General features: G+C 41.7%; 1 protein-coding gene across 1 annotated transcript in view; it reads right to left on the bottom strand.

Annotated features, from left to right (window-relative positions):
* The window catches only part of ASPH (aspartate beta-hydroxylase), a 224029-nt gene extending 200551 nt beyond the window's left edge, over positions 1-23478 (bottom strand). Inside the window, exons 1-3 of the mRNA XM_082719000.1 lie at positions 23283-23478; positions 22311-22433; positions 15679-17961 (exon numbers count right to left, since the gene is read on the bottom strand). Of these exons, the coding sequence (XP_082575126.1) occupies positions 15679-15841 (163 nt within the window). The 5' untranslated portion in view covers positions 15842-17961; positions 22311-22433; positions 23283-23478. The remainder of the gene's footprint in view (positions 1-15678; positions 17962-22310; positions 22434-23282) is intronic.
* Positions 23479-24031: the final 553 nt, after the last annotated feature.

The following is a 24031-nucleotide window of genomic DNA, read 5'->3' as shown; positions in this document are numbered from 1 at the left end:
ATCAGCCTTCAGCTCAGGTTGTGATTCTGGGGTTCTGGAGTCAGGCAGTGTGTAAGGCTCCCTGTTCAGTGAGGACTCTGCTTCTCCCTCTGCCCCTCCCCGTGCTTATGCAAGCTCTCCCTAATAAATAAAATCTTAAAAAAAAAAAAAAAAAAAAAACCTGGCAAAGCCTTATCTTTTTTTTTAAGATTCTATTTATTTGCGAGAGAAAGCACAAGCAGAAGGTGCAGAGGGTGAGGGAGAGAGAATCTAAAGCAGTCTCCATGCTGAGTGGGGGGAGCCCTACCCGAGGCTTGATCCCAGGACCCTGCGACCACTACCTGAACTGAAACCGAGAGTTGGATGCTTAACCGACTGAGCCACCCAGGCCCCTCAAAACTGACAAAACCTTATCTTAAGTTATGGAGGAAATATTCATAGTTCTTCCAAAGGAATTTTAAAAGCCACTATCAAAAAGAAAAAGGAAAAAGGGAACAAAAATTCAGTAGAATTTCATTGTTCACATAAATCATTCTGGCCTATCCTTCAGTCATATCTAAAAATCAAAGTAGGGACGCCTGGGTGGCTCAGTTGGTTAAGCAGCTGCCTTCGGCTGAGGTCATGATCCCAGCGTCCTGGGATCGAGTCCCACATCGGGCTCCTTGCTCCGCAGGGAGCCTGCTTCTCCGTCTGACTCTGCCTTCCACTCTGTCTGCTTGTGCTCGCTCTCGCTCGCTCTCTCTCTGACAAATAAATAAATAAAATCTTTAAAAATAAATAAATAAATAAAAATCAAAGTAATGGGAAAATCAGTATCTTACAAAGTAGAGAGAAATTTTCCAATTTCACAAAATACAGAACAAACAGAACGGCTGCTTCTGCCAAACCCTCTTCCCCGTCAGAATGCACGAACGGCCAAGAAGAACCCTGAGGGATGAGAGGAGCTTCCGTGGACAGAGCTACTACCATGTAGAAACTATGAGCGTGGAGCCTCAACGGGACCTATTAAAGGACGTGACCTCTGTCAGTAATTCTCCACATCAACAAAGTATGCACATCCTAATAATTCTGCTGTTTCTTCAGCACCAACACTTATGATGTCAATAAGAATTATTTTTTTATCTGCTTTCTTGTCCAAAACATCAACCTGGGTGGGGAAAAAAATCCACCCATGTAGTGCATAATATGTGAGCACTCGTTACATTCAAGGCAGTGTAGAATACACAAAAACACCACCTCTAGCCTCAGTGCCCTTTTGATCTACCAGAAGGAAGGAAGATTTTTACCTGTGCTCATTCATTCCGATATTTACTGAGTACCTACTATGTCCTGACAATCACTTAAGCACTAGAGGTAAAAACAAACCAAAACATGGTGCTTGCCTATACAAACATTGAAACTACCTCTCTCAACCCTAGCACTTACCATCAGGGAAAGCAAATTACAGCCTATCTCCCACTTCTGCCTGGACCATCGGCTTATGAACATTTAGAGAAGAGAAGATCAAGTGAAGAGAAATCAAAGACAGAAACTTATTAACAGGAGAAAATGGTCTGAGACTCAAATGTCCACATCCATAAATAAAGCATTACTGGACACCGGTTGTGTCCATCTGCTTCCACGGCCATCTGAGGCTGCTCCAAGCTATGGCAGCAAAACTGAGAAGCTCCAAGGAGTTGTGTCTGAGGGGCAATGCCGAGCCCAGTTCTAAACGATCATGCTCATCTCCCTACCGCCAGTGGCAGATGAGATGCACAGGCCTATGCCAGCTGAAACCAATAAGCAGCACAGACTCTTACTCTGAGCAAATGAGAAAAAGAAGGCTCTTTTCTTCCACAGGACATGAACAAGGAAGCCTGCATTCCCAGTGGCCTCTGGTTACCATCCTGGCTCTAGGTCCAGGAGAGAAACCAGCCTCAAGGTGACATGGACGCTGAGAACGAGAGCAGAGAAGCAGAAAGAACACGAGTTCCTGAAGACATTTCTAGCCACTGATCATACCACGTCTGGAATCAACGTATCGCATCTTTTTAAATGAAAAAAAGTCCTAATTGTTTATGGAAGTCTGAATCTGGTGTCTGTTCCTAACAAAGATGCTACCCTTACTATCAAGCAAGAATGGAAGACCACCGATCATTACAGTCCATGATGAAATGTCAGTTTTGTTCACAGGAATATCACCATCACCATACTTAATAAATGTATTAATGAAGTGCTTACTATGTGACACTTCATATCAATCTTTGTAACTATGCTGCAAGTACAGTCATCCATAAAGATGGAGAAAAATTAAAGATCCTGAGAGGTTTGATGCCTTTATTGAAGTGGCAGAGCCAACACTCAGGTCCAGTCCAGTCTGATATTTTGTTGTCCAATACCTGATACATTTTCATTTGCTGAAGGAACCAATAAGTGAATGAAGATGCTAAAATAGTGATATGTGGAGAATGCTACGGAACCTCGTGCTTAGGGGCATGGGGGTTACAGAGCCCAGAGTATGGAAAGACACCGAAGAGAGAACAGGAAGGACTAATGAAGGAGCTAAATGGTGAAGGATACTTAGGAGTCGGGCAGGAAAAGACAAAGCAAGGAGCAGTCCTAGAAGAAACAGCATGTGTACAGTCAGAGGCCACAGAGAGTGGCTGAATATGGCTTAATCAGTATAAACATAGAAAGGGAGGCAGAAAATGGCTAGAGAGGGTAAGAGGGGCAAGATCATGAAGTGTCCCTAGATCATGCTACAGAATTACACATTATCTTGAGTCCTGAGGAACCACTCAAGGTTTTCAAACAGAGAAGGGGCATGACCTCATCTCCACTTTATAAAGGTGGCTATGACAGAGAGATGAAACAGGGCCAGTTAGGAGTAACCTAAGCAGCAACGAAAGAATCTAAAAATGTTCAACTGAAGGAACTCTAGAGTCAAGGGTTGGGATCCCAACTGCAGTTCCCACTGCTACTAGCTCCACAATCTCTGATCAATTAAGTTCAGCTTCCATCTCTTCACCCACAAAAAGAGGAGGTCAAGAAGAACTCTGAGAATTAAACGTTGAGCTAAAGAAACAATGTCTGACATACAGTGGGCACTTGCTAAGTGGCAGCTAGGTTTGTCCTTTACCATTATGGATGCCAGTTAAGTTTATAGCTCAGGAGGAATACCAAGCATTGGAAGCCATCAACAGACAGTAGTTATAGCTATGGAGAGTGTGTAGCATGGGGTTAGAACAGGGCCCAGCAAAGAATCCTGGGGAAGACCATCCTCTTCCGGGAGCAAGGAAAAGAAACAAGAGCCCAGCAGATCTGGGGGCTAATGTAGTCTCTGTCGACTCTGACCAGAAAAACTTGGAGGGAAGGAGAGAAGAAGAGGAGCCCATATTACTCATTTGTGATATTTGGCTGGGTAGAGGAGGCAGGGTAGAAGGAGGTTTTGGGTTTTGTTTTGTTTTTCATTAAATGAGAGAAACTAAAGAAAGGGGAACAGGCTACGAAAAGGGGTAGAGAACAGGAGTTCTCAGGGGTGGGTAAGTGATTGCTCAGGTCTGTGAGAACATGGTACGGACACACCAGTGAGGGCTCCCTTGGGTAGCCCAGGGCTCCTAATCCAGCCTTTCCTTTTCTCTTAGGTTGGTAGGGCCCAGAGGTCTATAACAGCTGCGAATGCCAAGATTTTACACTCTTTCTATCTGTGGTACTGGCTCCTCTCCACTCACGGTCCACCCTACTGGGCCTCCTCCTCAGTCTAAAGAAAGAAAAGGGGCTGTACTGAACTACACATTAAAGATATATTTTATGAGCTCAGTTCTTATTTTCTCTCATATGCCAATTAGAGCAATATCTTGTCAAGATTCTCAACTGTACTGGCTTTTGCAGCCATCCTAGGCCCCAGACCCCAGTTTCCCCACCCAGGGCAGGGTCAGGGGGAGAGCACAAAAATCAGCCTCATGTCAGTTGGTTCCCAATGTCATCAACTTCAGAGATCAAACCCCAAACCCCCACATATGATGCATGAGATGAGAAACGTTTTTTAAATTTTATTTGTTTTTTAAGAGTTTATTTATTTATTTGACAGAGAAAGACACAGAAAGAGAGGGAACACAACCAGGGGAAGTGGAAAAGAAAGCAGCAGACCTCCTGCTGAACTGGGAGCCCAATGCGGGGCTCAATCCTAGGATCCTGGGAACATGGCCTGAGCCAAAGAGAGACGCTTAAAATGACTGAGCCAGTCAGATGCCCCAAGACTTTTTTTTTTTTAAGATTATTTATTTATTGGGGGTGGGGGAGGGACAAGAGGGGAGGGAAAGAAGGAGAGGGAGAGAGAATCCTCAAGAAAACATCCCACTGAGGGCAGAGCTCAACTTGGGGCTCTACCCCAGGACCCTAGATCAGGACCTGAGCCAAATCAAGAGTTGGCTGCTTAACTGAGTTACCCAGGTGCCCTGAGATGAGAAACTCTTGAAGGATGTCCCTGATTTCTCCAAACAATGAGAGGAAGTCATCTGTCAAAATTCAATGGGAAGAAGTAAGGCATTGAGCTCAAGGAGTTGAAGATTTAAATAGCTAGTACTGAAAACACAGGGAAACATCAACTAAGAACACACAGAGGACAGCAAGACATTGTTGCAGGGCCAACCGAGGAGGAAGATCTCAAATACAAGAAGTTTCTTCCAAATCAGTACTTACCTGAGCTCTGAACAATTCTTTATCTTACCCAATCTTACTCAACCTTACTCTATCCTGATTCAGTCATCTTAAATGTCTCAGTGGTCACAAGAGGGTTTTGAAAAAGTAGCTGGGGACTTATTGGCACAAATACCATACCACTTCTAAAAGAAGAAAAGAATACAAGTTGCTTTGCACCTTCACATATATGAATTTCACCTTAAAGATGTCCTACCTTTGTAATTTAACAGAACAAAATGGAAATGGAAACACACGGCACACCAATGTTTGGCGCATAAATCTACTAGTACCTTCATAGGAGACACAGAGCCATTTAGGAACTGTTCACTCAAATCTACGTCAGGTACCCTAGACTTCCAAGTATATTTATTGGTTACAACTAAAGAGACTGAGCCATTAAAACCCATCAAATAATCAAATAAACCTGAAAGTTCCAGAAAACAAGCACTATGACTCATGAAGAGAGTCAGTTCAGTTTTGAACAAAGTAATGAATCCAGTGCTAGTCCTTACCATTTAAGCAGGAAAATGGACACCATACCAAGCCAACGCAGCCACATCACCAGGACCAAATGGTTTACCTTCTCACAGGTATTAGAATATCCAGCCTATTTTTAAAAGACTTTTCACTTTAATAAACTCAGAAAAAATTCTGTCTAAAAATAACAAGAATTTTTTTAAATATTTTTTATTTATTTGACAGAGATCACAAGTAGGCAGAGAGGCAGGCAGAGAGAGAGAGGGAAGCAGGCTCTCTGCTGAGCAGAGAGCCCAATGTGAGGCTCGATCCCAGGACCCTGAGACCATGACCTGAGCCGAAGGCAGAGGTTTAACCCACTGAGCCACCCAGGTGCCCCATAACTAGATTTTTTTTAAGTTTTTGTTTTGTTTTGTTTTTGTTTTTTGAGAAAGAACAAAAATGAGCAGGGTGAGAGGGAAGGGGCAGAGGGAGAGGGAGAGGGAGAAGTAGACTCCCCACTGAGCAGGGAGCCTAACGTGGGACTCCATCCCTGGACCCTAAGATCATGACCTGAGCCGAAGGTATATGCTTAACTGCCTGAGGCTCCCAGGTGCCCCCAAATATCCAGAATTTAAAGATATTTAAAATGTAGAGGGTTCTGGGTGGCTCGATTGGTTAAAGGTCTGACTCTTGACTTTTGCTCAGGTCATGAACTCAGGATCGTGAGATGGAGCCCTGTGCTGGGCTCCAGGCTAGGCATGGAGGCCATTTGAAACTTTCTCCCTCCCTCTGCATCATACCACCACTTGCGTGCATTCTCTCTCTCTCTCAAAAATTAATTAATTAATTACTTAATTAATAATAAATCCCAAAACTTCTAAAAAAACAGTATAACAGGATAGCTTTGTATCTTGAAAATAGGGCGAAAAAAGAAAATAGGCAGTTTCTTAGCAAGATAAAGAGAGCAAAAACCATTAAAAATGAAGTAAACATCAACATAAAAATATGTGCTCTTCAAAAGACACTATTAAGAAAAAAAGTAAGCTATATATTGGAAGAAATTTGCAATACATATATCTATCTGAAAAGAACTTCTATCTGGGATATTTAAAAGCTACAACTCAATAACAAAAAGATGGGGGAAAAAAGACAATAAAAAATAGGCAAGAGGTAAACAGAAACCTCGCATAAGAAGATAATATGTATGACCAATAAGCAGAAGAAAAAACTACATGACATCACTAGTCATCAGGGAAATGTAATTTTAAACCACAATGAGAAGCCACTAACACCCACCAGAATGGCTAAAATTAAGAAGACTGACAACACTAAATGTTGGTACAGATGTAGAACAACTATATTCCTACACGCTGTTGGTGGAAGCGTAATATATATTGTACAACCACTCTGGAAAATAATTTGGCAGTTCTTGCATAAAACTAAACAAACACCTACCTTATAACCCAGTAATTCCTCTCCTAGGTATTTACTCAAAGAAATTAACACATATATCCACTAAAAAAAAAAGAAAGAAATCTCCAATATTACAATATTCATACAATGTTCTTTGTAATGGGCCCAAACTAGAAATAGCCCAAATGTCCATCAGTCAAAGACCAGAGAAACATTGTGCTCTGGTCACACAAAGGACCACTTGGCAACAAACACAACAAGATATTCATACACGCAACATGGATGGACCTCAAAAATCTGCTGACTCAAAAAAGATGTAAACAAAGTTCCAAAACAGACAATACCAATCTACAGTGAAAAAATTTAGTACAATAATTGCCTCTGATGGCAGAGGTGGTGGCAAGGAAGGGACTGGAGTTTTCTGAGGTGATAGACATATTCTCTATCTTACCAGGTTGTTTGGGTTACACAGATGTACACATTTATAAAGACTGAGAATAATACACTAAGATTTGTGCAATTCACTGTATACAAATATTACCTCAGGGGGTAAAAAAAAACAAACAAACCCAGAAACAAATGTTGAGCTCTAGTTAACATCAGACATGGGTAAATGTTTAGGAGTGAGGTATACTGATATCTACAACTTACCTGGAAACTCATAAAGAACAAATTAACAGATTGATATGATATGAAGCAAATTTATTAAATGTTAACCACTACAAAATCTCAGTGGTACGGTCATTATACAATTCTTTTAACTCAGGTGCACATTCTATTTTTCATAATAAAATACTTGTTTAAAAATGTAAATACAAAAAAAAATGTAAATACATAATTTCCCAGGCTAAATGTAACAAAAGATCTATGTACCTTTTGGATGAAATTACAAAAATTAATGATAAGACTTAAATAAATAGGAAATTATACTATGTTCACATATAGGAAGACCTGGTTTTATAGATGTATATTTGTCCCAAATTATGCTACAAATTCAATACAACTCCACTCAAAATCCTGTAACAGTTCTCATGAAACTTACTTGATATGCTTATGCTAAATGGTATAGTCATGCACAAGGAAAGGTCCAAAAACATCAAGGACAATGATAACAAGACAAGGCAGAGGATTTGCCTGACCAAATATGCTGTAGAGTGATTCCTACATGCTTGGAATAAAACAGAGCCACACAAGAGTTATACATAATACATGATACATGCAGATTAGCATGTAAAGAAGACACTTCAACTGATGGTACAGGAAATTTTCATCATCTGTTTTTAAAATATATTGAATTAGATCTCTACCTCACAATATATACAATAAAATCTACACTTGGTACTTTAGAGTCTACATTGAGAAAACAAAATTTAAGATATTTTAGAAGAAATAAGAGAAGGTTTTATGACCACAATATATACAATGAAATGTACACCTGGTAGTTTAGAGATCTACATGTGAGAAAACAAAATTTAAGATATTTTAGAAGAAATAAGAGAATGTTTTATGATCTCTGTTTTGGAAAGGATGTCTTAAAGCACAAAGGTACAAATCATAAAGTAAAAATTATAATATGAATATGCTAAAATCTTAAAATTCTCCACTAAATATACTATAGGAAATGACAAGGAAAATAATCAGATTGGGAGAAGCCCTTCACCCTACAAATAATCCAAAGGTTCAGAATATAGAACATAAATTCTACAAATCAAAACGAAAAACACGTAACAAACCAAACCACCACCACCACACCCCAAAAAAACAGACACGCTCAATGAACAGGCAACTCACAGAAAAGGAAACACAAATAGCTATTCTCGGGAGTAATCTCACTGTTGATCAAGCCAATGCAAGTTGAAACCACAAGATAACAACATCACACCCACTAAACTTGTGAATATTAAACCTTACCAAGTGCTGGTAATGCGGTGGCAGCAAAAAGGAGCTGTAGGCTGGGTGAGCGGAAGCATAAACCTACTACAACACAGACAGCAGGAGCGTGTGAAGTTGAAGAAATGCTTTCTTATGACCACCAATTCCAAGCCAGAAAAGCCCTTCAGAACGTACACAAGGGCATGGGCACCCACAAGATTGCTCAGAGCAGCAGTGTCTGCAAAAAGAAAACTCAACAAGCCAAGTGGTATATATAGATACACTTCCTAAGCCCTTGTATCTAAACGGCCTTTGACAATAGTTACGTTTACACAAATCACCCCTAGTTATACAACCTGCAATGTGACATTATGTAATAGACATCACTTGGATGTCTATACATTATACATTATAAGGAAGTGCAGGATAATAATTATCACAAATCGTATAAGAGTGGCTGAGAATGGATATTGCAGGAGAGGAGAAACCAAGAATTTGGCAACATTTTATTTCTTCACCTGGACAGTGGCTGGGTCTTAAACATGCAACATTTCAAAGAGACAAAGTTTTAAAGAACAGTACATAGCAATCTATGGTTGTAGAAGTTAGAGAGATGGCTCACTGACAAAAAAGCATGAATTAATTTCCAAAACTCAGGGACAACCGTTCAAAAGAACCTGATTCAAAGAACGGAAAAATGAAGTTAAAGGCTAGAAGTCTTTTGGCACACATTTTTATTTTCATGTAAGAAAAAAAAAATTAACTGCTCCTAAGTAAAATTTACATGTGAACATTAAGACCAAAAGGGCTTCCCAGTGTATCTTTTCGGGAACTGGGAAATTAAAACGGGTGAAAAATGGGGAGGAGGGGAGGAAACTGTGTATGTTAGTGATCTGATAAATAAGAAAGAGAAGTTAGACACAGAGTATAACTTCAAAACAGTGCTGAGTCTACACCCTACCGATTAGGGAACCATATTATTTTATCAAACAATATTCTTTCACTTTAAAATGAAGACTGAGGCTCGCTGGCTTCCATACAGAATGAGTCACTGGGTTAAATGGGCAGGCACATATGTGGGAGAGAAGTAATGGCGTTTCTCCAAGCCCTGCAAGAGTGCCTTCCACTCTGCTGTAACTGGACAGCCACCACCGGCCCTGCCCCGTCTGATTCACTAGCCCTACCCGCTTTAGAGCACAGAGAGCATCTACAGTGGATGATGACAGTTACACTACGGCCAGAATGACAAGACAAGCCACCTGGATCTTAAAAGGGGCTGAAGAACAGTCCAAACCCTTCAAAAGTCCTTATGTGACTTTTTTTTTTTTTAACAATGTATTCGTGAAGTAAGTTCAGATGTTCCTTTGAGTCTAATAGGTTATCTACAGCAAATTTGTCCTCAAGGGTCATCAGTGGGATCAGAACTGAACTGCATTCAGACTTGCCCTTAAAAGATAACCACCTCAGCCAAAGGTAAGACACTTCCCTGAAAACAAGTATCAAATGCAGGCCAAATGCCTTAAGCTATCCCATTCCAGGAGAATAATTTTTTTTAAATAAATAATGAATGACAAGAAAATACCACCCTAGCTCCCCACACCACCAGAAGAAAGAGAAAAAGTTAAAGCATGGGACTCCAGAATATACCTCTACAGCTGGCATACAGAAAAGAAACAAACATCTAGTATTCTAGCAGAAATCACCAGAACTGTAGAAAGGAACCCGACATGCATCTCCGCCCAGACACACTTACACCCATGCCTGCAGAGCTGAGTGGATCCTGGAGCAGCAGACCTTAGACATCTGAGCCAACCTTAGCACCTCCACATCCCCGACAGGTGGCTGACACTTTCCCCAGAGACTGGTTAAATTGTAGATGTAGATGGGTTCTACGTACTTGCCAGTTTTACTAAGGGTAAGTTAATATAATTTTTTTTTTTGGCAGGGACACTTGTGTGGCTCAGTCGGTTAAGCATCTGCCTTTGGCTCAGGTCACGATCCCAGGCCGGGGTCCTGGAATCAAGCCCTGCATTGGGCTCCCTGCTCAGCTAGGTGCCTGCTTCTCACTCTCCCTCTGTCTGTCACTCCCTCTGCTTGTGCTCTCCCCCCAACCCCCTGTCAAATAAATAAACAAAATCTTGAAAAAAAAATGTTTTTGTATCTTGGTACAGAATGAAGTTGGAACTACTTAGGAGACAAAAAGTATCCAAGACACAAACAAAGTTACCTATTTTCATATTAAAAACAGCATCAAAAGACTAAAATGTATCTTAGTTCTAGTAAAATAAAACAACATAACAGACCTACAAATGGTGTATCTTGGCCTTCAGAGGTGGACAGAAATGCATCACGTGGTCCTCCAGGCCATAGTAGAAACACATAGTAGAAATGGCTGCTGGGGCAGCCATTTCAATTGCAACACATAGGCTAACAGAATGTAACAAAATTATTTGTTTTTCAACCATAAAAAAATGTCAGGCATGCAATGACCTGCTTAGCTCTGCACCCTTATGTCCTCCAAAGTTTTGTACTCACCCTTGCCATTAGAAAAACTTTAATGAATGTATCTGAGGTCAACACAAAGGCATAGAAAATTGGTTTGAGGGCTATAACAACCATGAAATGAGAGAAGACTTCTTCCAAGATCAGGGTAAGAGATTTGGAGAGACTGGCTACACGGTTTATAAATGGACATGAATCCAGGTCAACAGATTCCGAAAGTACATTCCTTTTTGGGGATGGGGCTATTCTACTAGGATTGGAGAGCTCGGGGGTTAAACTTCTGTACTGACTAAAAATAAGGTAGATAGTCCACAAGAGCATTTATCCAAGTTACTTTGCTGCTAATTAGCTGAAAAGGAAAATTTTCCTTTTCTAGTAATCTCTCTGCCATATGTGATTTTAAAGAAGACTAAAATAGAGACCTTTCCTTTTACCTCCTACAGGTTAATATGGTTGGTCTTTTTAAAATGTGTTCAAGAGTTCCCTCAGAACATTTTTTAGTACTTGGTTTCAAATCATCTGGGCCAGGTTGGGCAAAATGCTGTTCAAAGGAACACAAAACAGCACACTGTTCTTGGAGCTTTCATCCTATCTCTTCATCCTAGAATGACTAACGGAGGATAAACCGACTGGCCCTACCTAACAGCCTATCGATAAAGAAAGGGAATTTCACCAAGGCCTCTTCATTCAAGGGAGCCAGAATGCAATCTGCACCGTGTTGTGTCTGTTCGTTACTAAGCAGTCCGAGCAATACTGAAAGTAGAAAGAAAGAAAACACAAATTTCTAAATGATTAGTATCCATCAGATGAATCTGTGAATGCAGAAGTTTCGCAGATACTATATGAATGTGTTAATTCTAGGGGCACTTGGGTGGCTCAGTGGGTTGGGTATCTGCCTTCAGCTCAGGTCATGATGGGGGGGGGGGGTGGGGGCTGGGATCCCATTGGCACCCGGATCCTCGCTCCCCAGGAAGCCTGCTTCTTCCTCTCCCTCTGCCATCCCCCCACCCCCACCATTTGTGCTCTCCGGATCTTTCAAATACATAAATAAAACCTTAAAAAAAAAATGAATGCATTTAATTCTAAACAAGATAAGCTAAATAGGGGCACCTGGCCGGCTCAGTGGGTTAAGCCTCTGCCTTCAGCTCAGGTCATGATCTCAGGGTCCTGGGATCAAGCCCCACATCTGACTCTCTGCTCAGCAGGGAACCTGCTTTCCCACCCCCTCAGCCTGCCTCTCTGCCTACTTGTGATCTCTCTTACTCTATCAAATAAATAAATAATCTTAAAAATAACAAAAAAGATAAGCTAAATAAATAAGGTTGCTAGGGACAAAATCTTACTACTAAATTTAAAAATATGCTGTTAAAGACCATGAGAGCAACGCCTATGAGTTTTTAAGCAGTTGTCCATCAATAGTTCTGGGTATGTGCAGAACTGATTAAATAAAAAAACTAAGTAGTATTACATAACCAAAACTTCAACAGAAAAACGATAAAGTATTCTATAGTGACATCTACTGGTGAAGTGTAACATAGTAGTCTGACACTATTAGACAAACCACTTTTGAACAAACAGATGTTTACATCTCTGTAACATGTTAGAAAGCTACAGGAAAAGACTTAATGATAGTCAAAAGGGAAAAGCTAAACAAAAACATTACACATACCAGAGTCTATGAACTACAAAGTAAGCCCAAAAGGTCACCAAGATCCTTCCCAACCAAAACTTTTCCAATCAATAAATGTAAACTAAGGTACCCCTGGCCCCAAGTGGCCATGCAAGTGAAATTTTCATACGCAAGTTAAAGGCAAGATGTCCAATTTACTCATGTTTCTTTTATATTTTAAAGAGTAAAACTGAAGAGGTAAAACTGAGTTCTGTATGAAACTAGACATTTTATTGGTTTTTAGTTTAAGTTGAAGACTTAAATGAAAAGTAGGCAGTTGCTTTAAAATATCTATTATATAAATCCCCTAAATTCTAAACATCACTTTTCAACAAAATGATCACCAAGAAAAAGAGAAAGCCAAATAATCGCTTTCTCCCTAAAATGAATGTTTCAAAGGACTGAGTCCTTCTCCCCCATGCCTTTATACAAAAATTTAACAAATAATGTTTCATATGACTAATGTCATCATCAACTTCAGACTTTCAATGCAACATATCTCGAAAAACTTCCTATTTGAGCCGGTGCATTTCTTCTCAGACTAAGATTTTCAAAAGTACTATTTCAAACCTAATTTTAGTCAAATTTAACTGGATATGAAAAAAAGCATACTTTTTTATTAAGCAACCTGGTGTGGTATGCCACAGACCTAACCAAAAAGGAAGAGATCATCTACAGAGGGAAAGGGATAATCTACTTCAAATCTAAAATTCCCATAAAATCTTAAAAATTAGAGAACCTCAAATTCAAGTATGATGGTATCATGAATGAGTGACAGAAAAGTTGAGTTCTAGTCTTGGATCGTCCATTAAATAGTTGGATTTCCAAAACCTACCCAAACTTTAATGAACTACACAACTTTTCTGGGCATTAATTTCCTCATCTGTAAAATCAGAAGAGGGAACTAGATGGGCCTTAGGGTAATGCCACTGCTAAAATTTCTTCAGCTTCTGTGATTTCCCCAGCAGATGAGAATGGTTCGGGAATCAACATCTCTACCTCAAAGACTCAAGAAACAGAGCAACAAAAAGGGAGTTGGCTTTATCTTCCAGGTATAACCTGCTATATAAGCAAACAAGACAAACAGAATCACACTTTCACACTGTTTAAGACTCAAAGAATCCCTGTTTCCACCTCCAGTGCCTTCTACCTGGCACACAGTCAGAACTCACTACTACAAAAAATGTCTGCGGAAAAAGACTACTCATTACGTAACATGCAAGACTCCAATATCAACTCTTTCAGTGTTTTGTGTTCCGTTTTTGTTATGTTTTGTTTTGGTAATACAATTACTTTTCTCTTACATACTGTGTCTTTTCGTGACAATTGTGCAATCAATGTGAACAATGCGTAAAAGGCCACAGATCCTCAAATATGGACAGGAGTGGCAGCTCAAAAGTATCTAAATAGGCAAGTCAAAATACATTAATTTAGGTCGTAATATTTCCTATATTTATTACATGCCTATTAAAACTGGTTCAGTGATTGAAGAACCAGCGGTGGTGAGAACACAATATATATCCCCCCACAACTCCCCGCAACCCCCCGCTCTAATGGAACCCAGTAATAGTCCTTAATACAATGACTTCCCCAGATGCAATCAGACCTCTTCTACCCCTGAGTACAAAGAGTAAAATGGAACAAAGATGTGCCTCCCTTGTAAACAGCTTCAGAAAACTTCTGACAGCAGTTAACATTAACAAAACAACAGTCTTGTTCATCGGTTCCCGGCTTGCTCTTGAGGATCTTCCCATTAAGAAATTTTTAAAAGGGGAGCCAAAGCTGCCAAAGACAGTTCACCTACTCTTCTGCCTCTTTAAGCAACTGACTGGAATTTAGGGACAAGTGACAAAGGAACACAAACATTTACTTTTGTCAAAGGTGAATTAATATGCTGTCTTTTAACTTCAAATTGTATCTTTTTTCATTTCCGATATAAATATTAACTCTTAGAATGTTAATTTGTGCAATGAGTTTAATTACACTACATTATCATTTAAATGTATTCATTCACTCATTAATCAAATATTTATTGAGCACCTATTAAGTCCAGGACTATTCTAGGAGTTGGCAATAGGAATGAACAAGGAGAGGGTGTAAAGCAAGAAGACAATACACAAGAAAATAAGATACTTTCACATGGTGATAAGTGCTTATTAAAAAAAATAGTTATATGAAGTATGACTGTAGTTGTCTAATTTACTTGTTTTATATATAAAATGACTACTTGTAGAACTCGGGAAACAGAAAGTCTCTATCATTTCAAAATGATCATCTCAAAAAGGAAAAATTGCGGCTCACATTCACACACACGTGTACTGCAGTTACAATATCCTAAATGAGTCCAAGGAAGTTTAAAAGAAACAGAACCGCTGAAATATGAGATGAAACAGATTTAAAACATCTGCACTGTTCTCTTTGCCGGGTAAAGCACATGGAAGAATAAGGTTAATAGCCAACATGTATTTTTTTTTTTAAAGGGAAGACTGAAAAAATCGAGAGGTTCACCCAGTATTCTAGGATATTCTATGATACTTTCAAGGCAACAACAACGCATGTTAAGAAAGCTACCTAGGAGCAAAAATATTTAAAATTATTGCCAAGAACATTCAAATCACTCCCCTCCCAAACACCCTACACACACACACACACACACACACACACACACACACACACACACAGAGAATATTACCCTGGTTTGGCAGGAACTTATTTTCTCCGACTTTGGCTCATTTCCAAACTCCCCAAAACACGCACGGCAAAGGTAAACTGGTTCCCTTACTCCCTCCCACCTTTGGATCCACGCACAGCAAAGAAAGGGTAGATCACTAACCTCCCTCCCGGCTGCGCCAGGCAGGTGAGGGATCAGCCGGGAAGGGGCTCCCCGGCGCGATCAACCCCAGGCTACGGACCCAGCTCCGCCCGGCCTCTCGGTCCGCCCGCCTGGCCCACCGCGCGCGGCCTCCGCCCCGCGCCAAAAGGAGGAGCGACGCGGAGGATGAAGGAGATGCACGGCGGGATCCGAGGAGACTGAACCGCAAAGCCAGCCGCCCGGGCCGGTCCCGGACCCCGGCCCCGCACTCCCGCCTCCGCACGCCTCTGACCTCTCCGGGCCCCGGGGCTGCTGCTGCCGCCGCTGGTGCCCCCGCCCGGGCTGCCGCTGCCGGAGCCGCTGCCAGAGCCGCTGCCAGAGCCGCTGCTGCTGCTGCTGCTGCTGCTGCTGCTGCTGTTGCCGCCGCCGCCCTTGGCGTTCTTGCGAGGGGCCATTGCGCGCACTACTGGAACCGGCGAGGGGTGGGGTGGGTCCCTCAGTGAGCCGGGACACCGGAGGCGCGAGGGCCGCTGACGGCAGCGAGCGCTGCGGCGGGTGCGAGCCGCAGCTCCTGCAGCAGCACCTGTGTCTCGGCACCGCCCGCCGCGCCTCCGAAGACTTTCGCCCGCGTGCCGGCTGCGCGCGCCCAACCCTCGCGTGCGCTGAACCTGTGACTCCCTCCCCTGGCGAGAGCGCGCGGCTCGCCCACCCCCTCGGCCACGCCCCTTCCCGCCCGAGCCCCGCCTCCGCGAAAGGCTGAGTGACGGAGACTAGAGCCAATCACAACGGCTCCTGTGAAGGGACGGAGCCCTGCCGTGCTTCCCCACCCCATGAAGACTTGGGGCTGTTCTGGGCGCGTCGCAGCCGCCTGTGAGCGCGAGCCGCCTTCGACTTTCCAGTCTGTCTGGGTCCTTTGGAACGTGGCAAACGTGGAAGCCAGGAGGGCTCTCGCGAGCGTTGGCGGACCCGGTACAATCTGGATGGATGGGGCGGGGCTCGGGGGCGGTGCCGACGGACACGTGTGCCCCGTTCGCAGCGAGCCCGGCCCCTTGGCCTTTCTCCCGGAGTTTTGTTCACGTTCCACTTCACTGTACACATAGGCTCCAAGGAATGCAGTCCCGCTTCTTGCGAAAGAGCTGTGTTTCTCGTCTGCGTGAACATTAAGGCATTTCTGAAATGGTGATATTAGGAGCAGTTCAGGGCTTAAGCCATATGTAATTGATCAGTTGGGTTTTAAAGCAGGACTTCATTTCGTTTGTCATCAATATTTTCAGAGACTCTTAGTTAACAGGCACGAGTGTAAATGTAAAGCAAAGAGTTCATTTTCTTGCCCTGGATGGCATCCTCTATCTGAAATCTCCGTCTGCGGAGCTAACGGCTACAGGCATCTTTCTTTGGTGTCCCCAATCATGGGTCCCCTCATGTGCAGTCGCAGAGGGACTGGGCCTGAGCTGATGGCCACACGTGGTCTTAAAAATATCTGGGCCCATGGATGATCAGACAGGAACTTGCGGTCAGGGACGTCACCATCATCTTTGTGTCGCCCATGGCCAGCCCAAGTCCTGGTGCGTAACAGTTAAGCAACAAACGTTTGGTGATTTGATACCTTTCTGGCAACTTCTTAAAACCTTCCCCCAGTTTTTGACCGTGTTTTGGAGACCCTACCTCTGGAAGTGTCTCAAGAGGGCTCCAACCCAGAGAAAGCTTTACGGTGTGGCATCTGGTTTCCTTCCTCTTCTCCAACCCCACTATTGGCAGGTGTCCGGGCCCACCTGACTCTTCCGCTTTGAATGGCTGGGTGCTGCCTGAGCACTGGCTACTGATACAGAGAGGCCCATAGAAAGCATGTTACATAGAGGAAAGAAGTCCTCTCTTCTTTTTGTGAGATGTCAGATAGTTGTCAAGATATAACAGGGGCGGGGGAGCTCACAGTTTTTTACTGAAGCAGCTCTTTGTTCTTTATCTTATCACATCTCTTTCTGCCTCTACACATCCTTTCTCCCATCCAGGCCACCTTACATTATTTAAATGGGGAGGCAGAGAGCTGGGCCAAGAGACAAATCTAAGTGAGAGTACTCTGTATAAAATAATAATGAGAGCCGAAGTAAGAAAAACAATGCTCTAGATATTTGAACTCTTAATTCTCACAAAACCCTGTGTTTGTGTCCATTTTTTAGGGGTGCAGTCACTAAGGCCCATTAAAGTCATTAAAGTCATAGATGTAGTAAGTGATAGAGCAGGGACATGAACTCAAGTTCTGGCTCCAGAGTCTATGGTCCAGATTTTCCTTTCAAGACAAGGCTTGGTTTTGAACAGACAGAGATTGTCTCACCTGGCTCCCTCCTCTCTTAGCAAAGGCATCCCTGAAGCCTCCTCGTATCTTCAAAGATAAATCTAAAAGCTGACGGTGGGTGCTTATCAAAATCCACCTCTTTGAAGAAGTCAAATCTTTGATAACTAACTCCAAAATGTCATGAACTGATGCTTTGTTCCAGCATTTCCAGAAACCAAATCTGGTGCTATAGGCAGGGTCCATTGCTGTGTACTGAGGCAGTACTGGGCCAAAACAGAGGCTCTATAAAACAGAGCACAGGAAGTTAAAGGTTACCTGACTTCCTCCTTTTATCACAAGGTAACAGCCACAATGACATTTATATACTCAGTAGCATAAAGTAAAATTTATAACAATATTTATAACATCAGATATTGTCAGTCGTATATACAGTTTAGTTTCAGGGACCAAATTCTCCAAAGCTAAGAATCAGTATTATACATTTTACATCTGTTTATACTTCCTACTGTATGGGCATTAAAAACCACAAAGCTTGCCTTGGACCCATGAATTTCTTCACATGGGTTCTCTTCTCAGTCTTGAGCTGGGGGAGGTTAGGGAGTCAATGTCTCTTTGAAATTGGATAAAAGGTCAAATATCCTGTTAGCCTATCCTCATTTCTGTGACTTCTGAGTAAGCTATGAATGAACCCAGGGTGAAGCAATGTTAAAAGGACCATAAAGACAAGACTTAACTAGGACAATGTATTAAAATACTAATTTAATAGAGCTTTTGAACTAGGCCAAATGTGCCTTTCAGATATTTCCATAAACTTTCCATTGGCTTCACTGGGATTTGCAGTGAGAACTTGAGGACAAGATTTGTCCTAGATTTTTTTTTTTTTTCTTTTACTGGTCTTTCATGACCCCTAGTCAAATGCTTTCCAAATTAGGTATTTCTGGACTTACTTATACCTACTAGAACACTGTTTTTAAAGTTACATTTTAACCAGCTTCCTAGAAAGTGCATTTTTATGCAGTCCTCCTAATGTGAAATTTTATTATTGCAGATTAAAAATGAGTATTCCCTCATCTTTATTAGCCATATTAAATTCTGCCGTAGTAGGAAGAATGAATTTCAGGAGGTCATGATTCAACTGTATGTTTTCATTTTGTATTAGTGGAATGTGTTGCAATGAAGGCTGTGTTGCTCAGTACAAGAGTACTTTTAAGGCGTTCTCAACATGTCCTCTCATACTCAAAATGTCCTCAAAGCAGTTATTCTTATACTGGTTATATTTCAACAGGTAAATGAACTGTCTTTTTCACCAAACAGCTTGACTTTATATTACTATAGAAAAAAATAAGCCTAGCTGGTATCTACATTATAAATATAGGGAATGAATTTATATGAGCAGAAATAATTTTAAACCTAGTCAAAAATAGATTCAAATTAGATATCTTGTGTTGTGGGGCACCTGGGTGGCTCAGTTGCTTAAGCATCTGACTCTTGATTTCAGCTCATTGAGTCCTATATCTTGCTCTGCACTCAGCAGGAAGTCTGTCAGAGATGCTCTCTCTCTCATTCTCTCTCTCTATGTCTCTCTCTGCCCCTCCCCAAACTCAAATAAATAAATAAATAAATAAATAAATCTTTTAAAAAAGAAAAAAGAAAGAAAGAAATCTTGGAGCACCTGGCTGGCTAAGTTGATTAAACATCTGCATTCAGCTCAGGTCAGGATCCCCGGGTTCTAGGATCGAGCCTCGCCTCAGGCTACCTCCTCAGCAAGGAGCCTGCTTTGCCTTTTCCTGCTCACCTCTTTGTGCTCTGTGTGAAATAAATAAATAAAATCTTTTAAAAAATAATATAATATAAATGTTTTAAAAAGAAATCTTGTGTTGCAGTATGGAAAAATAGTCTGAAAACATACTAGCTAAGCAATCTATCATTTCTTTTTTCATTTTGCTTTTTGATATTTTCTATCAGGACTGGTACTTCTTAGTGCCAAATTCCCTTCCTAATAAACAGCATTTACATAATGGTTATTGCTAGGTTTTAAGTGTGCTAGTACAGGGAACTCATAAAATTGATTCTTCTTAAGTCTCAAACTTAATGCCAGAAAGAACCTTAAACCTAGAGAGAAAGTCAAAATTATTAGAGAGTAACAACCGATTAGAGGCATGGCAGTTCTGCAGTATATGAAAGGAAATATTAATGCGATTTAGGAGTCCTTAGAAAGTATCAGAGAAATCAAGAAAAGCAAAAAAAAAAAAAAAAAAAAAAGGTGTGGAGGAATCTCAAGGATTTATTTGTTTGCAAGATAATAGTTTTACTTAAACTTTATTTGCCTCAAGGATCTAATGTGTGTGTGTATATATAACTAATCATTTTTATGCACTTCATGAAAACTACCATTCTCTTCAGGTATAAACCTTTCCCCTAAGTCAAAAGAAAAGTATCCTGAAGCCACTTTCTAGGATCCTCCAATTTTATCAAATCTAAATATACAAAGCAGATACATTTGCCTTACAACAAATAATGTTATTACAATATGCAAACCAAACAATTAGCCAAGTCAGATCCTTGATAGTTGGTGAGAAATCATGCATACCCTACATCAAATTAGTATTGACTTGGCCCTTTTTACACTGTCATCATTCTGACTCAAAACTATTCTGCAATTTCATAAGCACATGACGGGCATCGCTGATCCCATATCAGGAAAAAAAAAAAAAAAGAATGAAATAAAAAAGAAAAATAATTCCTCAAGAGACTCTGTCATAGAACTTGCTAGCACAGAAAATAAATGTATATGATACATAAATGTATCATTGCAACATGATTTTATTAACCTAAAGACCACTGCTAATATATTTGAAATTCTACTATATGCCTTTAAGGAGTACAATATCCATTACACTTAAAATTTGTTCAGCATTACGTTGTGGCTATAAACTGATAGCCCTGAATGTTTTGTAATTCTTCTTGGAACTGCTACAAGGTTGACTTGATCACTCAATGAACTCATTTCTCTGTGGCAGATCCCTTTGAGTTAGACACAGTCTCCAGTATCTTCAACCCTTACTAAAGCTACTCCTCACAGCTCCTGCAGCATATCAATCTGGTAAAACGTCATGGAAATCCCTTCCAAGCATCTGTGCATCTCACAAATTCTGATTCTATTTTTTTTTCCAGATCCAACACAAAAGAAGAATTAAAAAATGCAGCTACCAAAAGGTATCCTTAAAGAACCACTTGGGCAAAAACTGGGGTGCAGAAGTTTTAATCATTTAGGTATAGCCCAAGACGTTATTTTTTTTTTTTTAAAGATTTTATTTATTTATTTGACAGAGAGAGATCACAAGTAGGCAGAGAGGCAGGCAGAGAGAGAGGGAAGCAGGCTCCCTGCTGAGCAGAGAGCCTGATGCCCGGCTTGATCCCAGGACCCTGAGATCATGACCTTGGCTGAACGCAGAGACTTAACCCACTGAGCTACCGGGGTGCCCCTCAAGAGGTTATTTTTAAAGAGTTATATGAGATAACTGAAATCAAATGTGAACAGAGTGATAGAGTGTGTAGGCTTGTATGAAAATTAAGTCACAAACAATACTTAGGAACTGTGTGCAGAATACAGAGCGGGGTGAAGACTGCTGACCTCTAGTCTAGGGAACCATCCTTGTTAATCAGGCAGTGTCTAGCACAGACGAAGTATTACGTAAGTGTATTCACCTCAGACTCTTTGTACTTGCTGTTCCTTTCCCTGGAGAATGTTTTCGCTGGACAGTCCAAAGGACCCCAGGACTCTTGTCACCCTAATGGATTAACCCCAGGCCTTTACCATACCTCTTAAGCTGAAATGTTCTCAATGAGCACTCCATTTGCTCTATACAAAGGTATGAAATAGTACTGGGAATCCACCTGCATTTATAAGGCCAGGGCTATATTTGGTAGTAATGCCAAAACTATATAAAATCAATGTCTTTTCTGACTGAAGTCAAATATTTTCAAGTAGTACACAACCTAAAATTTTAGTTATTTTCTTAAAAATAGGTAAGGGCAGTCTATTCAGCAATGACCCCAACACACAGTTACGGGCAGCCACAAATACCTAAAGTGAGAAATCAAAAAGCAAGCATAGGAAGACATAGAACCCTTGTATGAAACTATGCAGTAATCACTTAGGAAATGTGGTCATCTGAGGTAGAGAACTACATTTAATCAGTATCTATTTAAAACATGAAATCTAACCAATCATAAACAGATAAACTAACTCGCTACAGCTAGAATGAGAGCCTCAATTAAATGATGTGACTTCCAAATCAGAGCAGCATGAGAAAGAGAAGAAAATCTATGAATAAAAGTAGGATGGAAGAAAAGGTCTAGCCCACTTACTAGGTTTGCCTGGATCTTTTTCTTTCTTCTTCTTTTTTTTTTCTTCTTTCATTTTCTAAGTTAGAAGACGTTGACTCTAACCCCAGAACTGAGCTCCATATTATTTATAGTTGTTTGGTCACATGTGCTTATATGTTAAGAATCTGGTAAATTTCACATTGGTTATTGTGTACCATCAGCTCACATTTTTGTCTGATTCTTAAAAAAAGAAAATCAAGTCTAAAGTTAAAAGGATCACTTCAAGTTTTAAACATATGTACCTGCGGGACCCAAATTCAAGTTCTCATAAGGAGCAGATCTTATAAGCAGCAACAGGCACTGAATCATGCTTCTTGAAGTCTAATTCCTGCTTGTGCGTGCAGTGTGACCCGTATCTCAGAAACCTAGAGAGGAAGGGGTGACCGTTACCAAGATCCGTGGTGTGTCCCTCACTCCTTTATCATCTGTTTCCTCAAAGCATTGGCATCCTGGGAAGATGTGTGAGATACCTCTGCCCCTTCCCTTTCTGCAGTTCTCTGATAACTTTTTCCCTCCCAAACTGTCCACAACGGTAGCCCTGTTTCACTCTGCTACACATACTGAGCACACAGGAAAAGGGGAGCACTCAGAGTGTGATGATCTGGGGTCCCTTCCCCGTGGCCTTTTCTCCCTGGCCTGTCAACAACACAGGCCTAGATAATTTCAGTCTGGGCTATGCTGTGGACTCAGGGCTAAAATGCTTTCCACGGCTGAGGCTTAGAAAGCAGGCGAGAAGGCCTGGGGTTTCAGGGAAGAATCTTCTTCACCTGTCCACGGAAACCCCCCTTCTTCCCATCCCCAAATGGAGGACTCCCATTGGAAATGCAAATTGTGAGGGAGGAAGAATGGCAGATTCAGCATGACTCACAAAACCCTGGCCTGTTTTTGGCTCTGACCTGACAGTGTAACAACTCTGCAAATAAATGAGGCACTGGGCCAGAGAGACTGGCCAAAACACTTTGTGCTAGTGGGGGGGTAGTGGGAAGACCTTACCAGTAGGCAATAGTGCAAGGCCATTGGGCAAGCCTGATGGGCCCAAACCATCTCTCTGCAGCCCACTGCTTTCCCCAACACAAGCAAGCTCTCACCCTGGAAGCCCCCACCTGGGCACCCCCTTCTCTGCTCTCCTAGCAGGAGTGGACCGTGTTGCTTGCAGTTCCTACCATCAGCTGGCTATAATCAGATGTTAAGGTAGGGAAAGAAATCCGTGTTACCTTTGTGTTTCTTTTCCCAGCTCTCACTGCTGCACTCTGCACCGAGTTGGCTGGTCCTTGGTCATGGGGCCTGAGGAACAAGCCTTTAAGATACCTTCTCTGAAAGAGTCTCCGTTACCAGTCCCCAAGCATCTACGTGACCAGTCCCCAAGGCCATAATTCTGTGGCTGCTCGCAACGGTCTCCATCTCTCTTCCGAATGGCTAAAAACTAGAGCGATTAACCAAGATAGGAAAATAGCATTTCCTCCCCCTTCTACAGCATCAGACCCCGATGGTGACTGAGGTTGGCTACCCCAAGCTGCATCAGACCCTCCTCGCCAACTGCTTACTTCCTGATCTTCGACTCATCTCCCTCAGAGAGCACCAATATGGTTAGGATTAGAAAGGTTTCCAGAGGTCCATGCCTTCATCTGTGTATCTTTGGGCTGCTGTCACTATCAAACCCTCTCTACCAGAGAGACAGGGACCAGAGAGTCCAGGAGCATGGAGGTCCAGCTCGTTGGGAAGCTTGGTGTCCCAGGCCTGCCTCTCTCTCCTCCACCTTCCTCTTGCCATCCTCCCCTCAGGACATCCCACCAACTCAGGGGAAATCTGTTGGCTGCCTGGTTCCAGAGAATGCGCTCATTGTGTGCTCCTCATTCTGAAGCTGGTGCTTCCTTTCCTCAGATCCACACTCTATTTTCAGGAATACGTCAGACCAGAAAATACCTGGACATTGCCCATAGGGCTTTCTCTCTTCCGGTTTCCC

This window comes from Mustela nivalis (genome assembly GCF_964662115.1).
Source record: "Mustela nivalis genome assembly, chromosome: 2".
Classification (NCBI taxonomy): Eukaryota; Metazoa; Chordata; class Mammalia; order Carnivora; family Mustelidae; genus Mustela; species Mustela nivalis.
Note: the sequence above shows the minus strand (reverse complement) of the source record. Positions and strands in the feature narration are given on the sequence as shown.